Consider the following 23759-nt stretch of genomic DNA (forward strand, 5'->3'; position numbering starts at 1 on the left):
GAAATTATTGTTCAGGGCTGTGGCAGAATGTTTCCAAAGATTGTAATGCAAATGAGCCCCTAGACTAGTTAGTAAACAGATAAGACCTTTACTTGGGACTATTGCACAATAAAAATTTAGACAACTGTGAGGGGAAGTTTAGTGGGAGACATAAATGTTAATTAATCAAATAATCACAATAAATATAAAATTACAACTGTGGTAAGGGTTAAGAAGGAAAGGTACGTGGTGTTATGTCTTACCAGGGAAGTCAAGATAAGCACCTATCAGCAGGTAATAATTGAGCTAGGATCTGAAGCTTTTGTGTGTATTTCTTCTGTTTTTTTTTTTTTTCTAAAAGAAGTCTCTGTATAAATATTTTCAAGATTTATTCCTATTTAATACAGTTTAAAAAAACAAATGTATATTTATTCACTTAAAGCACAAGTTGCCTTAAAAATATAAGTAATAAAATCTTTCATTGGTGACCAAATAGCTGTGCAGTACAATACCAAATGAAAAAGTTCTGTACCTGGTAGTTGTAGAGAAGCAGGGACACTAAACATGGCAATTAACAAAAACGCCCACGCTTTCACAGTGGGCTTTATCAAATGTATATTGTTTGAGATTTGTAACTCTTTTGACAAAATCTTCGTTGAGTATATAGTTTCCATAACCAGATTATTTGATAGCTATTTCCTTATCTTTTTTGCTAAGCTGAAGAAAAAATACTGAAACTCAAAACTCCATGTAGTTTTAGACACAAGCTTTTGTTTTTTTTTTTTTGCATGCAGATCCTCATTGAATTTTGTGCAGGTGGAGCAGTAGATGCTGTGATGCTTGGTAAATACCTTTTTGTTCTTTATGTTCATATCTTAAATTATACTTGATAAGATGAAAGAATTTCAACCATATATAAATATATTCAAATATATAAGTATTGAGTGAAGTTCAATAAGTTAAATCAACTCAATTATATTTTTATATTCTTGGATAATTACAGTAAAATTCTAAAATGTTGAGTGTGTCAAGAAAGTGATCTTTGTAGATATAGTTCTTTTAAAATAAATTCACTGCGTATGATCTTTGACAGTGATGATATATACAGAAAGGTATACAGCCTGCTAATATGTTTTCACTGTATAAAAAGCAGATTTTTTTTTTTTTTTACTTTCTCCTTATAGAACTTGAGAGACCATTAACTGAGTCCCAAATACAAGTAGTTTGCAAGCAGACTTTAGATGCATTGAACTACTTACATGATAATAAGATCATCCACAGAGATCTAAAGGCTGGCAACATTCTCTTTACCTTAGATGGAGATATCAAATTGGGTAAGTTATTCACTTAAATAAAACATTAGAATTTTTACTCTGAAATTTCCATCTTTATGTATGTGACTTAATGTGGTTTTATTACTACTTAAATATGTGAAACATGGAGAACTAACTCCATGCTAGTTTTTAAAAAACACTTTTTTGGATAAATACTCATTTTTCTATAATTTCTAAATATCAGCACCTACTTGAATGCTTTAAAAAGAAGATAAGAAAGAATGAATTTTTATTTTCAAAAAGGCAAGCTTTTTAAAGACCAGTTTCAAGTTTGTACCCTTAAATTTTTGTATGTAGACTTAATACTTGTAAATGTTTTATGTTTAGAATATAATATAGTATGTAAAACTGCTAACTCAGTTTTTTCTTTATTTCCAAAGCTCATGTCTAGTGAGTTTTTCCCCATGTTTAGTTTTATATTCTATTTTACTGATATGGTACGTTGAGTAAACTAACGAAGTAATCTTAGTTCTGAAGAGAATACCTAAACATAAGGACTAGAATTTTTAATTTTACTGTTTATACTGAAGGGAGAAATGTTACCTTCATAAGAAGAATTAGATGTAGGTTTTATGGAAGTTATAGCACTCTTTACCCAAGATAGGAATTATTTAAAAAGTCTAGAGATGTCCAAATTTGTATATTTTGGAAGGCTATTCAAAGGACAAAATATATTCAGAAGTCAAGTTGATACCAGTGACTATAGTCATTTCACTTTACTTTGTCAAGACATTTAAACAGATGGTGTACTAAATTTTACTCTTTAAAATTTTTTTTTTTAACGGAGTCTTGCTCTGTTGCTTAGGCTGGAGTGCAGTGATGTGATCATAGTTTACTGCAGCCTTGAACCCCTGGGCTCCAGGGATCCTTCCACCTTATCCTCCCTAGTAGCTGGAACTGCAGGCGTGCACCACCACGCCTGGCTAATTTTTAAAAATTTTTTGTAGAGATGAGGTCTTGCTCTGTTGACCAGACTGGTCTTGAATTCCTGGGTGCAAGTGATTCTCCTGCCTTGGGCCTCCCAAAGTGAATTTTAACCTTTTGATTGTGAAATAAATACAGATATAGAAAACCACACCAGAAATTGTGTAGCTTAACTTTAGTACTTTGTAGACATAGCTTTGTAATCACTACCTAGATCAAAAAGTAGAACTTTGGCAGGCACCCCAGAAGCTCTTCCGTGTGCCCATCTCAGCCACTGCCCTTCTCTTCTCCACACTTTATCCTGACTTTTATATTATTTCCTTCCTTGTGTTTCTTTGTGGCTTAGTCACCCAATATTCATCTCTAGATGTTAGGGTTTAAACTTGCCCATATAAAACTTGGGTTTTTAAAGTCTCTTAACTTATAGGCCTTCCCCCATTCCTTTCTTTTCTTTATATTATGGCATGTATAATGGGGGGATGAGGGCAATATCACCCACATGGGGGCAAAAATTAGTTCTTTAGGGCCAAAAAAAACCTTATGCATTACAATGGTTTGTGACCTTCCAGAGGCCCCCGTACGTGAATATAACACTGTATCTGTGGCATTAAAATTTTGTGGGAGGAGGGGTGACGTGAAAAAAATGTTTAAAATGACTCCTTAGAGGGGCTAGTAATGAAACACTGATCCATGGAACCTGGGCTGTTTGGCCTGTTGTGTTTCCCTCAGACTGCATTTTGCTATTGCATACTCCTGATGATTGAAGTTCCTCTCTGTATTTCCTTCAGTTTGGCAGATGAATCCAAAGGCTTGATCAGTCTCAAGCCTGATCCTTTGGCAAGACTTACAGGTGGTTTTGCATTCTTTCATTGGGAGGCACACCGTGTCTGCTTTGTGCCCTTTTTTGATATTGCATCTATTGAGGCTTAATGCCTACACCTCTGTCTTTTGGGGTTGCAAAACGAATTCCATTATTTTGTTTTCATTATTTTCGATAATGATTTTGATATAAACACCAATTATTTCATTATTTTCATTCATTATAAAATTAGTAATGAAGATAATGACTTGGCTGTCTCTTATCCTCAATTGATGACCAGTGTTTTAAAAAATATTGTTAGTTCATGGATTTAATTTTATTTGGTTGGTTTCAAATCCATTGCAGTTTTTATTCTTATTGAAGCTCACATTGTTCCATCTTTAGTCAGTGGGGTCTTCTTCGTGTCCGCTTGTTGGTCTTCTTGACAGGACTAGTAATCTTTGATAGCTTACTTGACAGTTCTGAGATGTTTCAGGCTCATCTGTGTATTTCCTGTGTCAGACCTGTAATTAACCATTTCTTTTTTCTTTTCTTTCTTTTCTTTTTCTTTTTTTAAGACAAAGTCTTGCTCTGTTGCCCAGGTTGGAGTGCAGTGGCTGATCTCAGCTCACTGCAACCCCCACCTCCTGGATTCAAGGGATTCTTGTGCCTCAGCCTCCTGAGTAGCTAGGATTACAGGCATGAACCACCATGCCCAGCTAATTTTTGTGTTTTAGTAGAGATGGGGTTTCACCATGTTGACCAGGCTGGTCTGGAACTCCTGGCCTGAAGTGATCCGCCCACCTCAGCCTCCCAAAGTGCTGGAATTACAGGTGTGAGCCACTGCACCCAGTGTAATTAGCCATTTCTTCAAGAAGCCCTGGTTTCTTTTAGTAGAATATAGTATTTCAAGACCACAGTCTGGTGTAAGAGATGCTTACAGTTTTCTATATTGGCCATTGTTATAGGACTTTTCAAAGGACAGAGCTAGACCCCTCATGAGTTCATATATATTTCCTATTCAAATTCAGGATAAAGGTTTTTAAAATCTAACCTCTGTAATACATGTGCATCTCCTTTCTTCTATATTGAGAGTTCTGGTTCTCAAGGACATTGATAGGTTTAGGATACCTCATAATTCATTTTAACCCTCATTTCTATATTTAATGCTCACCACCACTCCTTATGTTGATGATGTTGGTTATCTGAAGCTCAGCTTTTGGTAGATTCCTCTGAAAGGGCTCTCTGAATTCTTACATAGTGATAACAGTTGTACCCTTATAGTTGAAGGTTAGTTTTGCTGGATAACAAATCCTTGGCACAAATTTCTTTCCTTCAGCATCTGAAATATGTTACTCTGTTTTCTTCAGTCATGAGGTGTTGCTGTTGAAAAGTCTGATAATCTGAATTTCTTCATTGTAAGTCGTGTGCTCTTTTTGTTTAGATGCTAGAAGTTTTTTTTTTTTTAAGACCAGTAGTTTGACCAGTCTTTTCTAATAAATATTTTTTTCTTTTCTTTTTTTTTTTTTTTTGAGACGGAGTCTTGCTCTTTCACCCAGGCCAGACTGCAGTGGCGCTATCTCGGCTCACTGCAAGCTCTGCCTCCCAGGTTCACGGCATTCTCCTGCCTCAGCCTCCCGAGTAGCTGGGACTACAGGTGCCCGCCACCACGCCTGGCTAATTTTTTGTATTTTTAGTAGAGATGGGGTTTCACTGTGTTAGCCAAGATGGTCTTGATCTCCTGACCTCGTGATCCACCCGCCTCAGCCTCCCAAAGTGCTGGGATTGGCATGAGCCACCGTGCCCGGCCTTCTAATAAGTATTATGCTCTTACAATATTCAAGTGCTTTCTTCCCCACCCCCGACAGGAAAGTTTTCTGGAGTTATAGATCTGAGCATTTGTTCGTTCCCTTGCATTGACTTGCTTCTTTAGAGACTTTTAGTATTTGTTTGTTGGGTCTTTGCCTGTTGTCCATGTTTGTAACTTTCTCTCAAGTCCTTTTTTAGCTTTCTTTCTTTTTTATTGTAGGAAAATATATAGAACATAAAATTTACCTTTTTGATCATTTTTAAGTGTACATTTCTGTGGTATTAAGTACATTCCCATTATTATACAACCATTACCATCACCTATCCCCATACCTCTTTTCATCTTGCGGCAGTTAAAGTCTATACCCATTAAACACTTAGTTCCCATTTTCCACTCCTCCCAGCTTCTGGCAACCACCATTCTGCTTTCAGTTTGTATGATTTTGACCACTCTAGGTATATATGTATGTGGAATCATACATCATTTGTCCTTTTGTGACTGGCGTATTTTACTTACCATAACATTCTCAAGGTTCATCCATGTTGTAGCATATTTCACGTCTTCCCCTTTTAAGATTGAATAATATGCCATTGTATGTATATAACACATTTTGTTTATCCATTCATCCATCAGTGGGCCCTTGGGTTGCTTTCACTTTTTGGCTATTGTGAATAATACTGCTATGAATGTTGGTGTACAAATGTCTGTCCTACTCCTTGCTTTTAATTCTTTTGAGTATGCACCCAGAAGTGGAATTGCTGAATCATATGGTAGTTCTGTGTTTAATTTTTTTGAGGGACCACCATACTGTTCTCCATAGCAACTGCACCATACATTTCTAACGGAAATGTACAAGGCTTCCAGTTTCTCCACATGCTTGTCAACACTTTTTTTTTTCTATGCTACACTCATCCTACTGGGTGTGAAGTGGTAATGGGTATGAATTTGTTGTATTATTTGCTTTTGCTTTCCCTAGTTTAGCCTTTGTTTCTAAAGTGGTTTTTTTTTTTATTTTAAATTTTTTCTGGAGTTCTGTCGCCTTTCAGAATTTTTCTAATTCTGACTTACATGGCTCTTTTATGTTTTCCATCATTTTTAAAAGTGTCCTAGCTTATTTTGAAATAGGATGTTATAGTTTTGATCAATTTTGGGGGCATATTTTTTTGTAAATATATTGAAATTTTATTTGAATATAGGGACATACTTGTGTAAAATAATGTGTACCTTATCAATATACTGAAGGTTTACAAATTGTAAAATAATAGTTGACAATTAAAATATTTGTAATTTCTGTTTAATTTACAAATACTTCCAGAGAACCTTCCATTTCTGCAACACAGATATATAGAACATTCTTATCCCCAAGAACCATATAATAGATAAAAGTAATTCAGGCAGAATTGCATGACCTTTAAGAGTTCTACAACAAAAACAACAAAGGTTAGAATTGTGAATATGGCTAATAGTAGCTACCATTTATTGAGTATATACTCTGTGCTAGGCATGAGCATCAAATACTGAATTTTTGGTACTTATTCAACTTTGAGAATTGTCGCATCAAATGTGAAACTTAAAAATTTGTGCATTTATAGCATGAGGTGAATTATGCAGCAATAGCAATTTTATGTTGCTGTTAATGTTGTGTGAACTCCAAGCTGAAAAGGTGGGATTAACAACTGAAAAGGCTATAATGTTACTGTTCTGTATAATTTAAATCAGAAAACATAAGGTTCCCAATTTTTTCTTGGCAATATAATTTTATGAGGAATTTAGCAAGACATATACTGTCATAAAGGTTGCTTTAGTATAATTTCTATTTTTCACACTATAGAAGAAATGTTAATGACTCTTAATTTAATTGTGCCACATAGCACTAGTTGGCATTTATTTTGAAGTGGATAGACTGGTCTGCTTTTAGAGTTACCATTTTTTATTTTCAATTTTGAAGGATTTGTCATCTGAAGATATGGTGGTATTAAATGTATTGATAATGGGATCTTTAGCAGGTTTTTTTGGGAGATGGTAGAAAGAGATGGTCAAGATTAAGATGGGAGAGACATCTTTTTCTTTCTGTTTAACTTACTTTTTACAATAAGATTAGCCTTATTAAAGGTTTAAAATGCTTTTTCTCTCCATTGAATACAATGAACAATGCTTAAAAGTTCTCATTAATGCTTTTGTGTGATTATTTCAAGCGGATTTTGGAGTATCAGCTAAAAACACGAGGACAATTCAAAGAAGAGATTCCTTTATTGGTACACCATATTGGTATGTATTCAGTTTTATGAATTTATAGTATTAGTCATGTCAGCAGTTATAATTACTCATGAATTTTGTCCACATAATTGATTATACCATGTGTTTTGCAATCACTGTTCTTAAACGTGTTGACTTTTAATTACCTGTCTTCATAGGATGGCTCCTGAAGTAGTCATGTGTGAAACATCTAAGGACAGACCCTATGACTACAAAGCTGATGTTTGGTCCCTGGGTATCACTTTAATAGAAATGGCTGAGATAGAACCACCTCATCATGAATTAAATCCAATGCGAGTGCTGCTAAAAATAGCAAAATCTGAGCCACCTACATTAGCACAGCCATCAAGATGGTAAAAATATTCTTTAAAAAGCTTAATAAGAAACAAATGATACTAGGAAGCAAAACTTGATGTTATATTCTCACAATTTTCCAAGAGTATTTAAAATTGGGTACATGGTTCGAAGACTGTATGAATTAGAAAAGTGATTTTTGGTATATTTCTCTTAAAGACCATTAAAACTCTTCGAGCTCACTTTTCCCATATATCTGAAAATATGAATGATTTGAGTTTTGCATGAGAAAGGTATTTTCTGTACTGTGAGGAAGTGAGGCATATACATTGATCTATATTTGTGAAATTTATTAGAAATTTTGTGCTTTTTGGCATACTTGTGAGTATATGGCTGTCTCAGTGATTATGTACCTACTTACATATATGTCTAACATGTATTTACAGATGAATAAGGTTTATAAAATCTTAATAGTCTCATTAACTAGTTTTTTAAATGTTGAATTAATAATATTACATACATAATGAAACTTAAGCATAACTTATCAAAGAGTTTTGTTTGATTTGATTAACAAGAAAGTAAAATAGAATGTTGTTGTTAAAATTTATTTTAAAGGTCTTCAAATTTTAAGGACTTTCTAAAGAAATGCTTAGAAAAGAATGTGGATGCCAGGTGGACTACATCTCAGCTGCTGCAGGTAAGAGAGTATGACACCAGCAAATAATACAATTATTTTAACATCTCTCTAAGAATATAATTTCATGTTCAGTGTGCTTTCTTTCCACTTAAGTTTTCCTGTGGAGAGTCAAAATGGCAGTAGTTAACATTTGTTTTACAAAATAAATGCTGCTGTTACCATCACGCATTTAGCTTAAACGTTATTCCTCCTGTGCTTTTTTGATTCAGTTTAATTATGTTCTTTTCATTTTGGTAGTTACTTCCATTATGTCTCTCCAATTACTAGAAAGCAAGCTCCTTGGGGACAGGGGCCGTGAACTAATTAATTAAAAAATGTCTTACAGTGAGGGTAAATAGTAAATATTGTTGACTTTAAAAAAATGTTGTTAAAGTGATTGGGTAAATTTAATTTTGCTTTATAGAAGGACTACTTGTAATATATTAAATAAAAAATTGTCAATTTTATAGGTGGGCAAATAAAATGACAAATCTTGAGGCAATTACTGTTAGGTTATTATGTAACTCCATCATAGTGTTTTAGGTTGACCTATTTATCTGGGGGAATAAAGCAGGAAAAAATTGCTTTGTTGTGTGCAGCAAGTATACCCCTGGAACACACTTTCTATTATTATTTTGTTACCCCCACACTTGAAGCCCTTAGTCTGTGACAGACTCTGTTAAATATTGAGAATACAAAGACGAATAAAATGGCTTCTCATTCTCAAGAATTTCAGAACCATGTCAAAAATACAGGTGTTTGTAGATACTTCTAACAGAATTCTAAAGCTTTTTATAATTTTGAGGCTTTGATAGGGTTTATAGAGATGGTTACTTTTTAAGAAGTAATAATGAGGCCAGGTGTAGTGGCTCATGCCTGTAATCCCAGCACTTTGGGAGGCCGAGACGGGTGGATCACCTGAGGTCAGGAGTTCCAGACCAGCTTGGCCAATATAGTGAAACCCTGTCTCTACTAAAAATACAAAAAATCAACTGGGCATGGTGGCACATGCCTGTAATCTTAGCTACTCGGGAGGCTGAGGCAGGAGAATCGCTTGAACCTGGGAGATGGAGATTGCGTTAAAGCTGAAATTGTGCCACTGCACTCTAGCCTGAGTGATAGAGTGAGACTCCGTCTCAAAAAAAAAAAAAAAAAGTAATAATGTAGTGACCTGACACTTGCTTTAAATTTCAATTAAAATTTTTTATTATAAAGTTTTCAAACATACAGAAAGTACATGTACCTACTACCCAGATAAAACAATTCTTATCATTTTTGACAAATTCGCTTCAGATTCTTAAAAATGTACAGATCCAGTTGTAGGCAGTCCCTGCTTTTGCTCAAGCCCTCTCCCCTCTTTCTTTCTCAGATGTAGCATTATCTGAAGTTGTCTGTCATTTTCCTGCCCACGTGTTCATATTTTTTACCACATAAGAATGTGTGTTGTGTGTGTTTGAAACTTAGTTTAGTAGTATTCCAGTTGTTGAGTATGCTCTTTTTAATGATCAACAGCATCCCTTTGTTACTGTTGATTCCAACAAACCCATCCGAGAATTGATTGCAGAGGCAAAGGCTGAAGTAACAGAAGAAGTTGAAGATGGCAAAGAGGAAGATGAAGAGGAGGAAACAGAAAATTCTCTGGTCAGTATTTAGGAAAGAAATTTCATTTAGTGAATAGAGTTGGGTTTTGACGTGTAGTTGTACCTGTATCTAAGGATTGATGGATGGCAACGCAAAACCTTTAAATTTAGACCTGAAGATTAGTAGCAAGGTTGCTCCTCGCTGCACATTTTTGTTATATTTCCTTTTTTTTTGAGATGGAGTCTCACTCTGTCACCCAGGTTGGAGTGCAGTGGTCACCGCAACCTCTGCCTCCCGGTTTCAAGTGATTCTTGTGCCTCAGCCTCCTGAGTAGCTGGGACTACAGGCGTGCGCCACCATGCCCAACTAATTTTTGTATTTTTAGTAGAGATGGGGTTTCACCATGTTGGCCCTGCTAGTCTCAAACTCCTGACCTCAAGTGATCTGCCCTCCCCGGTCTCCCAAAGTGCTGGGATTACAGGTGTGCGCCACCGCACCCAGCCCATTTTTGTTATATTTCTTATGAGAAGAATTGTTAATTCTTTAAATTCAGCAACATTTACTGAATAAAGATCCGAAATCACTGTAGGTCTGTAAACATTGTTTTGGTCACTCTAAGTCATGTTTTAACACTAAAAATACATTAAATCTTTTTTAGCCAATACCTGCAAGTAAGCGTGCGTCTTCTGACCTTAGTATCGCCAGCTCTGAAGAAGATAAACTTTCACAAAATGCTTGTATTTTGGAATCTGTCTCAGAAAAAACAGAACGTAGTAACTCTGAAGATAAACTCAACAGCAAAATTCTTAATGAAAAACCTATCACTGATGAACCTGAAAAGGCTGTGGAGGATATTAATGAACATATTACCGATGCTCAGTTAGAAGCAATGACTGAACTCCATGACAGAACAGCAGTAATCAAGGAGAATGAGAGAGAGGAGAAGAGGCCCAAGCTTGAAAATCTGCCTGACACAGAAGACCAAGAAACTGTGGACATTAATTCAGTCAGTGAAGGAAAAGAGAATAATATAATGATAACCTTAGAAACAAATATTGAACATAATCTAAAGTCTGAGGAAGAAAAGGATCAGGAAAAGCAACAGATGTTTGAAAATAAGCTTATAAAATCTGAAGAAATTAAAGATACTATTTTGCAAACAGTAAATTTAGTTTCTCAAGAGACTGGAGAAAAAGAGGCAAATATTCAGGCAGTTGATAGTGAAGTTGGGCTTACAAAGGAAGACACCCAAGAGAAACTGGGGGAAGAAGACAAAACTCAAAAAGATGTGATCAGCAATACAAGTGATGTGACAGGAACGTATGAGGCAGCAGATGTGGCTCAGAAAGCGGATGAAGACAGCGCTGAGGATACGCAGAGTAATGATGGGAAAGAAGTGGTCGAAGTAGGCCAGAAGTTAATTAATAAGCCCATGGTGGGTCCTGAGGCTGGTGGTACTAAGGAAGTTCCTATTAAAGAAATAGTTGAAATGAATGAAATAGAAGAAGGTAAAAATAAGGAACAAGTAATAAACAGTTCAGAGAACATAATGGACATCAATGAGGAACCAGGAACAACTGAAGTTGAAGAAATCACTGAGTCAAGTAGCACTGAAGAAATGGAGGTCAGAAGTGTGGTGGCTGATACTGACCAAAAGGCTTTAGGAAGTGAAGCTCAGGATGCTTCTAAAGTCACTACTCAGATAGATAAAGAGAAAAAAGAAATTCCAATGTCAATTAAAAAAGAGCCTCAAGTTACTGCAGTTTCACAGCCCACTGAACCTCAGCCTGTTCTAATACCCAGTATTAATATCAACTCTGACAGTGGAGAAAATAAAGAAGCAATAGGTTCTTTATCAAAAACTGAAACTATTCTGCCACCAGAATCTGAGAATCCAAAGGAAAATGATAATGATTCAGGCACTGGTTCCGCTGCTGATACTAGCAGTATTGACTTGAATTTATCCATCTCTAGCTTTCTAAGTAAAACTAAAGACAGTGGATCGATATCTTTACAAGTAAGTGTACATGAGTCATTGTTTGGGATTTCCTTTGCCATTTTCTCAATTCAGAGTTTATGTGAAATTGATGTCTTGAAAATAAAACAGCATTAAATTAATGTATTAACCATATAAATTCTTACAGCCTATGAAAGCAATTAAAAAGAAATAAGGAGATTGTGGATGTAATCTTTAAATTTTGTGGTAGGATCTACCTATTTTTGCAGACCTGATGCAGATAAACAGTGTAATATGGTTGCTTGGTGTGATTAGGTTCCTTTATTGGACGTATCTAGATGCAACATTAGCAAGAATCAACAATATATGAGAGAATTAGAAATTGAAAGAATGATCTCTTTTTAAGCACATTTAGGGTGTAAACAGTCCTTGATTTACCATTGGCCCATACAGTCACAGACATTGCTACTGCCATGAGAACTATTGTGGGGAAAACAAAACAAACACTAAAGCCCAGAACACGTGGAGCTTTGAGTGTAATTCTCAAATTTTAGTGTGCTTAGGAGTTACTAGCGGCTATGTAGAAGTCTGGAGTGGGTCCCAAGAATCAGTATTTGTAAAAAAAAAAAAAAGATCCCACAGAGTTCTGATGCAGGTGATCCATGGGCTTCCCCTTGGAAAATACTTCCTAGACCCTCTGGGTTGATAGTAGCAGAAGAGAAGACAGAAAAGCAGGAACAACCTAGGAAAACTGACATAGATGGACCTCTAGGGCATGAGTGATTAGTCTGCCTATCTGCCCCAAATTGTTACATGTATTCCTAGGATTTTCTTCTTTTTTCAGTTTACTTTCTTTCACTGACTGAAATAACCACCACTCTGAAATTCATTCACTGACTTAATAGCCTCTTTTAAAAATGCAAATAACTTGTATAAGAATGAAGAAGATATTAATTATTGAACTTTTAGTGGGAGCTGAAGAAATGTGAAGTTTGGAGGTTAAGGTGTAGATAGGTGTATTTTTTGGAGTGTGCCAACTTTAGATTTTGGAGGAATCCTGGGTAGGGTACCATAGTCCTGGACTCTGGAAGAAGAGCATGAGGATCCTGGAAGCTTGGAGAAGAGAACAGTAAGAGGAGAGGATGCAGAAAGGTGATTGGAAGGTGCCAAAGGAAACTGTTTAAAATTTGGATGCATTTTGAGTTTAGCATTTTCACATTCCATTTTTGCTTCCTCTGCCTTCTAACCCTTTCTTCCATATCAACACCCAGTAAGTATCTGCCCTGAACACTTAATTTGTTTACCAAAATGTATTTGTAGGAGTCTTATATGTCTGTTATTTCTGTTTGCATTTAGATGTTTTTGGATACCAGTTGAGGAATGAAGAGTTTAGTCTTGATAAAGAATTTTAGGTCATAGCTAGCAGCCAAATCTGGTACTTTTGGGTGCAGTAGAGGCACTGTCTTTCTAGTAACCCTAAAATCATACATATATCTCTGGCCCTGAGATGGAGGGAGGGGCTGTTGATATTATTGTTACTGATTAAGTAGATTTTGATCCCCAGTGCTGGCAGTGTTTAAAAATTACCTGAGAGCTTTTTCAAAAAAAAACAGATTTCCAGCTACCCTCAGACTTGTCAATTTAGTTTTTTTTTTAAGAGATGAGCCCCACAAATTCATTTTTAATTGTTTTGTCAGTGAAAAAGCAGAGGTATCTGAGAAACTACAAATTGAAAAGATGAAAAAAGGGTAACATGTAAAGTTCTACTGATTAGCCATGTGAACTGCTCATTATCACTTATGCCTAATTATAATGTGTCATAAAAGCTGTACATGAACACGATCAAAATGCATACTTTGAAAAAATTTGATTTCATCTGTAAAGACGTGTAAGTCAGATGACGTTTAAGGTGTTATAACTGATTCCACAGATGAGTCTATTGCTTTATATTTATACTTTCTATGTGTAGTCTGCATGGCTGTTCAGTTATTTTGTTTTAAAAAAGAAAGAAATGTTAAAAGAAGAAGAAAATGTTTTCTACCTCCAGTATTCCCTGTACAAAGCCTAACTAAAATAAAATCTCACTCAGGAAACAAGAAGACAAAAGAAAACATTGAAGAAAACACGCAAATTTATTGTTGATGGTGTAGAAGTGAGTGTAACAACATCAAAGATAGTTACAGATAGTGATTCCAAAACTGAAGAATTGCGGTTTCTTAGGTGAGTAGAGAAACAACGTAATTAAAACTGGTTTGTGACTTCTTTTCAGTCTCTGAAAAGTCAGAAGAATAGAGAAACAAGGGTAAATTATTGGCTGATTTTTTTTTTATTCTTTTACTACCGTTCCACTTGAAAGAAAATTTTTAAAGCTTAAAAAAAAACGTATTTCAGAAGTGTAATTTTTGCTGTCTTCTCTATCATTACCATTAAATTTTATCAGACGTCAGGAACTTCGGGAATTAAGATTTCTTCAGAAAGAAGAGCAAAGAGCCCAACAACAGCTCAATAGCAAACTACAGCAACAACGAGAACAAATTTTCCGGCGCTTTGAGCAGGAAATGATGGTAAAGTCTGATTGTTATACCATTTTATATCATTTTGTGTTAATAATGACATTTACTGCATTAAAAACAGACCAAAAAAACAGGTTATAGAACTTGTTCTCTGATTGCCAGATTTCTCTAGCTTTGTGATTTATTTCTGGCATTTTTATCCTTTTGGTGTTCTGGATGCCTTTTATTGATTTATTCTTTTTTCTTGAAAGGATTTTCTATCCCAGTCTACCTCAAGCTGGTTTATGGTGTGATGGGTTGTTTTTTCTCTCATGAAAACTTAAAATCATGAAGCCAGTAAACAAAGTTCCTAGATTTGCCTATTGCTGGATAATTTTTCAGTGCTCTAATTCGATCTTTCAGATTTGGAATCCAAGATTTTAAGCCAGTTTAGAGCAATTGCCTTCAAACCTAGCTGAGCAGTAGGACTCCTCAGGGGCTTTTTAAAAATGTACTTTATTATCTGGCTTCTACAGTTAAGCCTCCACATCTCTATTTCCTGCTGCTAGAGGAAATAGTGCCAGCTAGTCCTGGGTAGCTGTCACTGAGTCCTTCAGTTTTTGCCTTGTGTCCAAAGTTGGAAAAGGAATTAGTAATGTAATATAAAATTTTTGTAATTTATGTTGACTATCTGCCTTAATGTAGGTTAGAAAAAGTATCATTTGAAATGTTATAGTACTCATATTTTGAATATAGTCCTCGTGTTGATTTGTAATTTTAATCGATAAAGATTGTTTTGTGTGAACTGTGGATTGTTGATTACATGAGTTGGATCATAACTGAGATTTCCTAAGAAAATAGTGAACTTTTGTTCTCATTGAGTATTTTTATAGTACTTATATTGTTTTCCAAAACCTTATAAGATCTGTATTTCTCCCCCACCATACTTTCTAAAATGTTTTACTTTTCAATTTTTTTAAAAAGAAAACATCCATTACAAATAAGTAACTATACCTGTATTCAAAAAGTGTTACTGAGTGTTATATAAACAGGAGTCTTGTTGCAAGAGTAGATTTATAATTCCAAAAGATCTGTTCCAATAGAATAAGGTGTTTATTTTAAGAATCTTAATGTGGAAGAGTGAATCTGAAAATGACAATCTTATTATTAAATAATGGTGATATTATTAATAATATTTTATTAAAGTAGACTTCAAATAAGCTCTTTGATTTATCAAAAATTTTATTGGATAATTATTGAAATTTTTCTAATTTGCCTTACTACTTCACAACAATTAGCTATTCTTCTGGATAATCTAAAAACTTTGAACATTCTACTAGTATAATAGAAAACAAATTTTGGGTTGGACGCAGTGCCTTATTCCTGTAATCCTAGCACTTTGGGAGGCCAAAGTGGGCAGATCACTTGAGAGCAGGAGTTCGAGACCAACCTGGCAAACATGGTAAAACCCCGTCTCTACTAAAAATACAGAACAAATTAGCTAGGCAGAATGTCACATGCCTGTAATTCTAGCTACTCAGGAGGCTGAGGCATGAGAATCATTTGAATCTGGGAGGTGGAGGTTGTAGTGAGCGGAGATTGCGCCACTGCACTCCAGCCTGGGTGACAGAGGGAGATCCTGTCTCAAAAAGAAAAGAAAACAAACAAACAAAAAACAGAAAATTAAAAAAAAAAAAAAGACCAGGCACAGTGGTTCATGCCTGTAATACCAGTATTTTGGGAGGCCAAGGCAGGAGGATTGCTTGAGCGCAGAAGTTTAAGACCAACCTAGGCAACATAGTGATAGCCCCATCTCTCCAAATAAATAAATAAATAAAAAGATAAGCTGGTCATGGTGGCATGCACTGTAGTCCCAGCTACTTGGGAGGCTGAAGCAGGAGGATCGTTTGAGCCCAGGAGGCCGAGGCTGCAGTGAACTGTGATTGTGCAACTGCACTCCAGCCTGGGTGACAGAGTGAGACCCTGTCTCTAATAAATAAATAAAATAGAAAAAAAATTTCCATGTTAGAAAAAAATGAACTCATTTTTTTGAGAATTTTCATAACATGTTTTAGTGGATTTGACTTTTTCAGTATTGTGAAGGTTGTAGTACATTACTAAATTTAAATACTAGTTATGTTCTCTTAGGAAACATCTTTACTATAAGGTGTTAATATGGGTGATGGAAAAATTATCATCTTGAGCTATATTGTTTTACAGAGTAAAAAGCGACAATATGACCAGGAAATTGAGAATCTAGAAAAACAGCAGAAACAGACTATCGAACGCCTGGAACAAGAGCACACAAATCGCTTGCGAGATGAAGCCAAACGCATTAAAGGAGAACAAGAGAAAGAGTTGTCCAAATTTCAGAATATGCTGAAGAACCGAAAGAAGGAGGTAAGTGTAAACTACTGTTTTTAATTACTAAAGCTTTTTTTTAAAAAAAATTGTTTTAAGACTATCTAAGGATTTAGGAATACTAATAATACTTGAGAGTTAAATAGCATTCATTCTTTCATTCGGTCTTCTGAACAGTCATATAGAGTTGTAATAAGGTCAGTCATTCCCATTTTACTGCCAAGAAAACTAGAGTAAGAGAGGTTTTAGTGACCTGTTTAAGTTCACCTCAAGAGAGGTTTTAATGACCTGCTCAAAGACTACCCCTAAATATTCAGCTAAACCTTGAATCAAGTCTTCAAATTGAGTTTAATCCATCTTCCAGTCTACCATTGTCCTTAATGCAACACATTTAAGTCCTTATATAAAAGTATTTTTTAGAAAACTTACTATGTTGTGTTTGCCAGTGGCAGCAGTGATTCATTTTATTATTTATAAGTTATTTGTCATCTTTAATTCATACTTTTAACAATTTTGTTTGTTGATTAGCTTTATTGCCTTTCATGGGTATTGTGCCAAAAAAAGAGCTGAATAACCTGAAATTTGACATGCTATCTATAACTCATCAAATTGTGAGGTACTTTGAAGAACTAGAAGTGGAACATATCTGTAAAGTCATTTGATTAGAATGAGTTTTTTCATTGTTTCCTGAAACTGTTTCATATTGTTATAGAATCTGTTTGCAGTATAAAAGATTGTCATTGCTTCAGAAGGAAGATCTACATATTATATTAGCATCTTTTTTTTGTCCCAAATTAAAACTAAAAGAGCTTTACATGTAGGTAATTTTCAGAGATAATTTTATAATTTATTAACATCTTCACTATAGGAAGACGATTTGCCTTGTCATGATATAAAAGACACCAGAGACAATGATTGTGATCAATTTTATTAGGGTTGGAACAAACAGAAACCTCAGCCAAACTAATAAATGCATTTTCACTTTTGTTACACATCTCAAATACCCAGATTCATTGACCTCAACATTTAAATTGAGAAGAAAATTGAATGTCATACTGCTGAATCTTAAGGATTTGCTTTAAAAAAGATAGAGTCAAACATTAATAAATACAGTGATTTTATGATTTCTTTAGATAAAGATGAATGAAATGATATGTAATTTTATTTGATGTGGCTTCCATTTCTAAAAATCACTATTTTATTACTATTTCTTATGTTTTATGTGGAGTTGCTGTATATACTGTGAGGTATGACATTACTGGGGCTACATGTTAATTTTCTCACAAGTAGTTTTTGAGATATTCTTTATATCAGTTAAATTTTAAAAATTTTACAGATAAATATATGGTTTAATCCTAAATATAAAAGTCTCAGTTATTGTTTTTGTTTGGGGGTAGGAGAGTTTCAGCCACTGAACATGTTTGAGATCATGATATGCATATTTTAAATAATTACATTATGTATTTTTTTTTCCTTATTGCTAAACTTCTTGCGTTTGGGGAGTCTCTTCCTTTTAATGGTGATTTGGTTTCATGAGGGATTACTGATGGGAAATTTTAAATACACGATGTTAAATCAAAATCAGTCTCTTTCACAGACCATCAATAGCATGTGGTGATTTGGAATCTGGTTTCTTTTGGTGCTTCTACTTGTAAACACATGATTGTTTTTCGTAGTTGGATTACAGATCTATTGTTAGATGGAATATACTTCTAGCATTTTGAAATGATTAAAAGAAGGAGCTCTAAAATGTACTTCATTCTATATTTTATCTGCTATAATAAATCATAGCTTACTAAACTTACTTTTAAGAGTGCTTATATTACCAATTTTTAAGTTGACAGGCTTGGCTTAACTTGTCAGCAAAGGGGAATATTATTTTAATCCTATTCAAGATCATCAGATACATTCATTTTTACCACACCATGTGTAAAATGGTGTGTTTATGAAAAAACTTAGTATCCATTTATTTCTCCTTTGTGTATTCTAAGACTTGCTTTCCTTTTTTGTTTTTGGCCTCATTAAGTAGATTTTATTTAGCATTATTTCTTTAGTATGATCAAGCCAATTATGAAATTTTGCACTTTTATAAATGGCATTAGCTTTCCTTATGTTCAGTATTTCCAACTGTGTCCATAGATACATTTATAATTTTATGATCTTTCAACAAGGTCAGTTGAGTTTATCACCTTAGTTCAGCATCAGTGCTGCCAGTAATTCTTCGCTGGTTGTCTTTGGACCTTTAAGAAAGAGAATGATACATAGGGTTATTAAGCAACTAATTAACCTTTGTGTGGTGTAATGTCCCTTTCTGCACTGAGAATATGCATGTTCTGTTCTTTCATTCTTTTTCACCAGACTAACACCTATGCTAATGCATGTTGAAAGGAACTTTTTAACAACTTTGACTTGTAGCTTATCTGCTCTCATAAATGCTTGCTGTGGAGAAAGTATTATTTCCCCACCTCCTGCATGCTTATACACTGTAGGTTATAAATGAAGTGGAGAAAGCACCCAAAGAGCTGAGAAAAGAGCTCATGAAACGCAGGAAAGAGGAGCTTGCACAAAGCCAGCATGCTCAGGTAACAGCAGCAGCTTAATGCTACTAAAACCAGAAAGCACCATTTTCTCACAGCTTGATAAACCATGGTTGAAAGGGTAAATTTTAAGTGTTGTTATTATATGATGTTGACTTCTCCCCATTCAAAAACTCCTGGAATCTTCTTTATTTTAATACTAAATTCATACTAATGGTGACATTTAAGTTGCTAATGTGAAATTAAGTGGAATGTTTGCAAAGTTGACTCCAGATGAAATAAACAAGTATATGAATGTATAATCCACTGTTATCTGATTTTAATCTTGATGGGAGCTTATAGTTTTAAGTAGTAATGCCAGTGTTTGATAGAAAACTTTTAGGACATAAAAACAGAGGATGGTATATAAGCTTTGTGCTTACAAAAAGTATGCCCATTAAAACGCTATTATTTCTATAAAGTGCAGTTAGAAGAAAAATAGCAAATGGTAACTTTAAATGGTAGTTCAAACATGTATTACTTTTAAGCTTGACAACATAAGCAACTTTAAGACTGGATTTTAAATATTAAGTACCTTATTTTTCTTTTTGGTTCACAATCCAGCAGTTAAACAAATAAGACTATTTCTACCTATATAGAGTTTAAAGCAACCCGATCTAGGTGATGATAAAGTTAAGCCTTGTCATAAGATGGGTGAATTCTTTTTTTTTTTTTTTTTTTTTTTTTTTTTTGTGAGTCAGAGTCTCGCTCTGTCTCCAGGCTGGAGTGCAGTGGTGTGATCTCGGCTCACTGCAACCTCTGCCTCCTGGGTTCGAGCGATTCTCCTGCCTCAGCCTCCCAAGTAGCTGGGACTACAGGCATGCGCCACCACACCCAGCTAATATTTTGTATTTTTAGTAGAGACAGGGTTTCACCATGTTGTTCAGGATGGTCTTGATCTCTTGACCTCGTGATCTGCCCGCCTCGGCCTCCCAAAGTGCTGGGATTACAGGCGTGAGCCTCCACCACCGGCTTGGTGAATTCTTTACAAAGTGAGATAAATTAGTATTTTTAACAGAATTTTCTAGAATTATCTCACATGACAAAGTCTTTCATATGAAGGAAGATGAATCTTCTGATTAAATTTATACTAAGCCTGGAGGCAAGGATAAATGAGCTCAATTTTCCATTACGTAAGTCAGTGAAAGGAAGAAGAGATGTGGATCGTGTATTTAATTGTTCCTTTGAATTATCTTTTTAATGTCGTTTTATGTGATTTAACAAGTGGTTCCCAGACTTGTGGATTTTATAGACCCATAAAAAGAAACATAGAAACAATAAAAACCACTGGGGACCATGACATGGGCTGCCATTAAAAAAAATTTTTTTTTTAAATTTTGCTAAGTAAAGATATTTTAAAACTGCCATTTACTTATCACCATCATTTCAAAGGAGAGAATATTTTTAACACCATGAAAAATAAGGAAAATATAATCTTAGAATTTAAAAATTAAATAAAACTAGCTTGTCTGAATAAATTTAGTTTGCTTTTGTTTTTTTCTTGCTATGAGCCATTGAAACATTTTGTCTTGGCCTGGTGTGGGTATTCCTAGTTTAAGGTGGTTAATAGCAAACGCAGCATTTACTATATGTCAGGCATTGTTCTAAATGCTTTATGTGTATGAACTTATTTAATCTGAGCTAATTATCCTTGTAGTCTTATTACCCCCAGTTTACAGTTGAGGGAACTCAAGCACAGGAAGGCTGAGTGACCCTCCCAAGGTCACATACCTGGGTAGTGGTAGAGCCAGGATTCTCATCCAGATAAGTTTGGGTACATGTTTCACACACTGATTCGCTGCACCATGCTGCCTCTCATATTTAAGCTACCTACTTGTGCTGCAACTTAAACTCTCGTCAGCTTGACTCAGTGGTTCTTGGCCATGTCTTGTTACCAAGTGAAGAGGAAGTCCTTGCTGGCCACACATGTACTTTTGGTTAATTTGGATTTCAAACCAGATTAGAATAATATGGTTTTTGCCTTATAAAGGAATATAGGCGTTTATTAATTCCAAAAGGCCATGTATCAAATTCTAAAGTCGAAACTGAGAATTAATGTTGAATGAATTAGGTAATACTATGTTTTAATAAGACTTTGTTGGTGATTTTTCATATAATTTTGGGAACAGGCCAGTATTTTCTGAGTAGAGCTGAAGGTAATCATAAATTCCTTCAGTAAATCTAATGAGGAATTTAGTAATCTAACAAATATTAAAAGTATTTCTATCTACTGCTTTAAGTGAAGGTACAAAAGCTTTATAACTTTACAGTCTATTTCATACTTTTTTTGAGAATTCATAAGTAATGGTCATACAGTCATGGAGCTAGAACATATTTGATCATTTAAGTCCAGTGGTTTTCAAACTATACTAACAGGAACTTTTGACTTTGGAAGAAGCAACTCTGGGAGTCCCTAAGAAGGCAAGGACTCTGGGCTGTGAGCCCCTGCTTCTGCTTCAACTCAAGCAGCACCACTTTTGCTGTGTTTTGTAAACTGCGATTTTTGGAAGTGAGTTTTAAAAAAGGGGGTTCTACTAGCTTAAAAAACAACAGCAACACACTAGAGTTTGGAAACCACTGATCTAGTTCAAATCCTTCATTTTACAGATGGGAAAGAGGTCCCTCTGTTAAGTGACTTGTTCTGGGCCTCAAGAAACTCAACATTTGTATAATTATTCTTTTCATTTACAAAAAGTCATTCAGATATATTCTCACCTGGGAGGTGCATTCTATTCTGATCCACAGGGTGTTGCTCAGATCATGATTCAGTCTTTTCAGTTGTCATCTTGTGCAGTCTTCAACGCCCAAATGCAGGACGTAAGTCCCACGTGCCTGTGGGAGGATGGCTTCTCCTGTTTTACCTGCCTTTTCACATGTGCCTTTTCATTGTTGACTTCATTTGCCAAAATCTAGATGATTGATACATGATAATGTTTGTAATGACAATAATAGTGATAACCTGACTTTAGAGTACAGTATTCTTCAGAGTTTTCACATTTGATTCTCATTGCCACCACCCTAATATAGGGATGGAGTCATATAACCATTTTACAGAAGAAGAAATTGAGGCACAGAAGACTGTGATCTGCCTCAAGTCACATAAGAGATTAACGGTAGAGCTGGAACTAGAGCACTTTTAACACAGTGTTCTGTCTACCCTGCCACAAATTCTAATTTGGGATTTTCATGTTTTTCGAGAAAATAAAATATCCTCTCAATAGTATAAGCTTTGCACATGTGAGAAATTGAATGCTGTGATTAGATTTTTATTTTCGTGTGAAGTGACATTTTGATTGCATATATGTTTATGTAGATATTTTAATTATGGATATGGTCAGAAAAGCCATGTTAAAAGTAGTGATTTTCATTCCATTTAACTCTATTTTCCATTTATTCAAGTAGTCAATAATGGATAGTGAGTTGCTGTTCTCCTTATTGTAGTTTTAAGTTAGGTTGGAAATGCCAAGCTGTATTCTTTCTTGCAGTTTCTATAGGGAAATAACTAGCTCATTTAACACTGTAATTTTTGTTTGTGACGTTTGATATATACAACAGGAGTAGATAGAATACAGCTTGATTTCAACCCCTCCTTTTTCCTCTCCTGAAATTAGACTTGTTTTTTATTATTGGCAGCTGTTTGACTTTTTACTGTTTTCTAAGAGAGTAAGTAAAACATTGATTTTTAAAAGGAGAGGGAGAAATTATGAATTACGATCACTTTTCTGATCATTACCATTTTTAGCCTTTCTTTTCATTTAAAATGATCAAATTCTATACAAATAGCCCAATATATCATAACCCTTTCTTACAGTTTTCTAGACCCCAAAGTTGTATTTTTAATGTTTATAGTTATCTGATTAATATGATAAAATTGTTTATCCACATTTAAACTTGTTCTTTTAAAGGGCACTCATTTTACAATTTATGTGTTTACTTTAAAAAATGATTTTTGGCCTTAATAGTTTGGGTTCTTTTGTTGTTGTCTTTTATTTGTTAATCCAAGTGATTAAGTTCATCTTTTTTTTTTTTTAAAGTGTGTTTGTGTAATCTTTTTGAAATGTGAGTGCTCTTTTCGTACCTGAAAGTAATTTCTAATTATAAATTCCATTGTGAATGTTATTGTATTTGGCTTTTGAAGTTAGGGAATTTAGTGAATGTGTAATAACATTAACATTTTGTTTGTTTTGAGGTAATGAAATATGTTGATTAGTGTGTAAGGGACCTTTTCAGATAATTTTTAGCTTTAATATAAAAAATCCTTTATACAGTGTCTGACTACATAGTCATCCAGATTCTGCTTAATTTTTCAAGTCTACAGCTCTGTAAGGCAGCTGGGTTCTTTGCTAACTCTAATTGTTAGGACTTGTATACATTGGACTTACATCTGCCTATCTTCACTTTTACCTGTTGATCCCTATCTTACTTCTGCAGCCACACAGTGCTAGTTCTGCCTGCTTCGGTATATAAACAGTCATAGCTCTTCTTTACCCTTTGTGAGTTAGCTGCTTTAAGGAACACTTCTCTAGTTCTTTCAGGCAGTCATTGTGAGGCATGGTTTCTGAACCCTTTATTCCCGGCTTTGAGTTTTCTGTGGTTTACTTTTGAACTTTTAAAAATGTGATACTAAGGGAAGGGACCCACTACTCTTTATGTGGACTGAGACCAAGACTGTTGATACTTGGGACCAATTGAGTGGAAGCTCCTTGAAGGCAGAACTCTC

General features: G+C 34.8%; 1 protein-coding gene across 2 annotated transcripts in view; it reads left to right on the forward strand.

The window, feature by feature from the left end:
- The window catches only part of SLK (STE20 like kinase), a 61270-nt gene that overhangs the window by 23941 nt on the left and 13570 nt on the right, over positions 1–23759 (forward strand). Inside the window, exons 3-13 of one of the 2 annotated variants that reach the window (XM_054435934.2) lie at positions 774–822; positions 1164–1313; positions 7042–7114; positions 7261–7455; positions 8012–8093; positions 9585–9713; positions 10312–11670; positions 13700–13830; positions 14051–14174; positions 16323–16502; positions 18953–19045. In XM_054435934.2, coding sequence (XP_054291909.1) covers positions 774–822; positions 1164–1313; positions 7042–7114; positions 7261–7455; positions 8012–8093; positions 9585–9713; positions 10312–11670; positions 13700–13830; positions 14051–14174; positions 16323–16502; positions 18953–19045 — 2565 coding nt within the window. The remainder of the gene's footprint in view (positions 1–773; positions 823–1163; positions 1314–7041; positions 7115–7260; positions 7456–8011; positions 8094–9584; positions 9714–10311; positions 11671–13699; positions 13831–14050; positions 14175–16322; positions 16503–18952; positions 19046–23759) is intronic. The other variant, XM_054435935.2, reaches the window with a different exon arrangement.

The sequence above is a fragment of the Pongo pygmaeus genome, chromosome 8, assembly GCF_028885625.2.
Source record: "Pongo pygmaeus isolate AG05252 chromosome 8, NHGRI_mPonPyg2-v2.0_pri, whole genome shotgun sequence".
Classification (NCBI taxonomy): domain Eukaryota; kingdom Metazoa; phylum Chordata; class Mammalia; order Primates; family Hominidae; genus Pongo; species Pongo pygmaeus.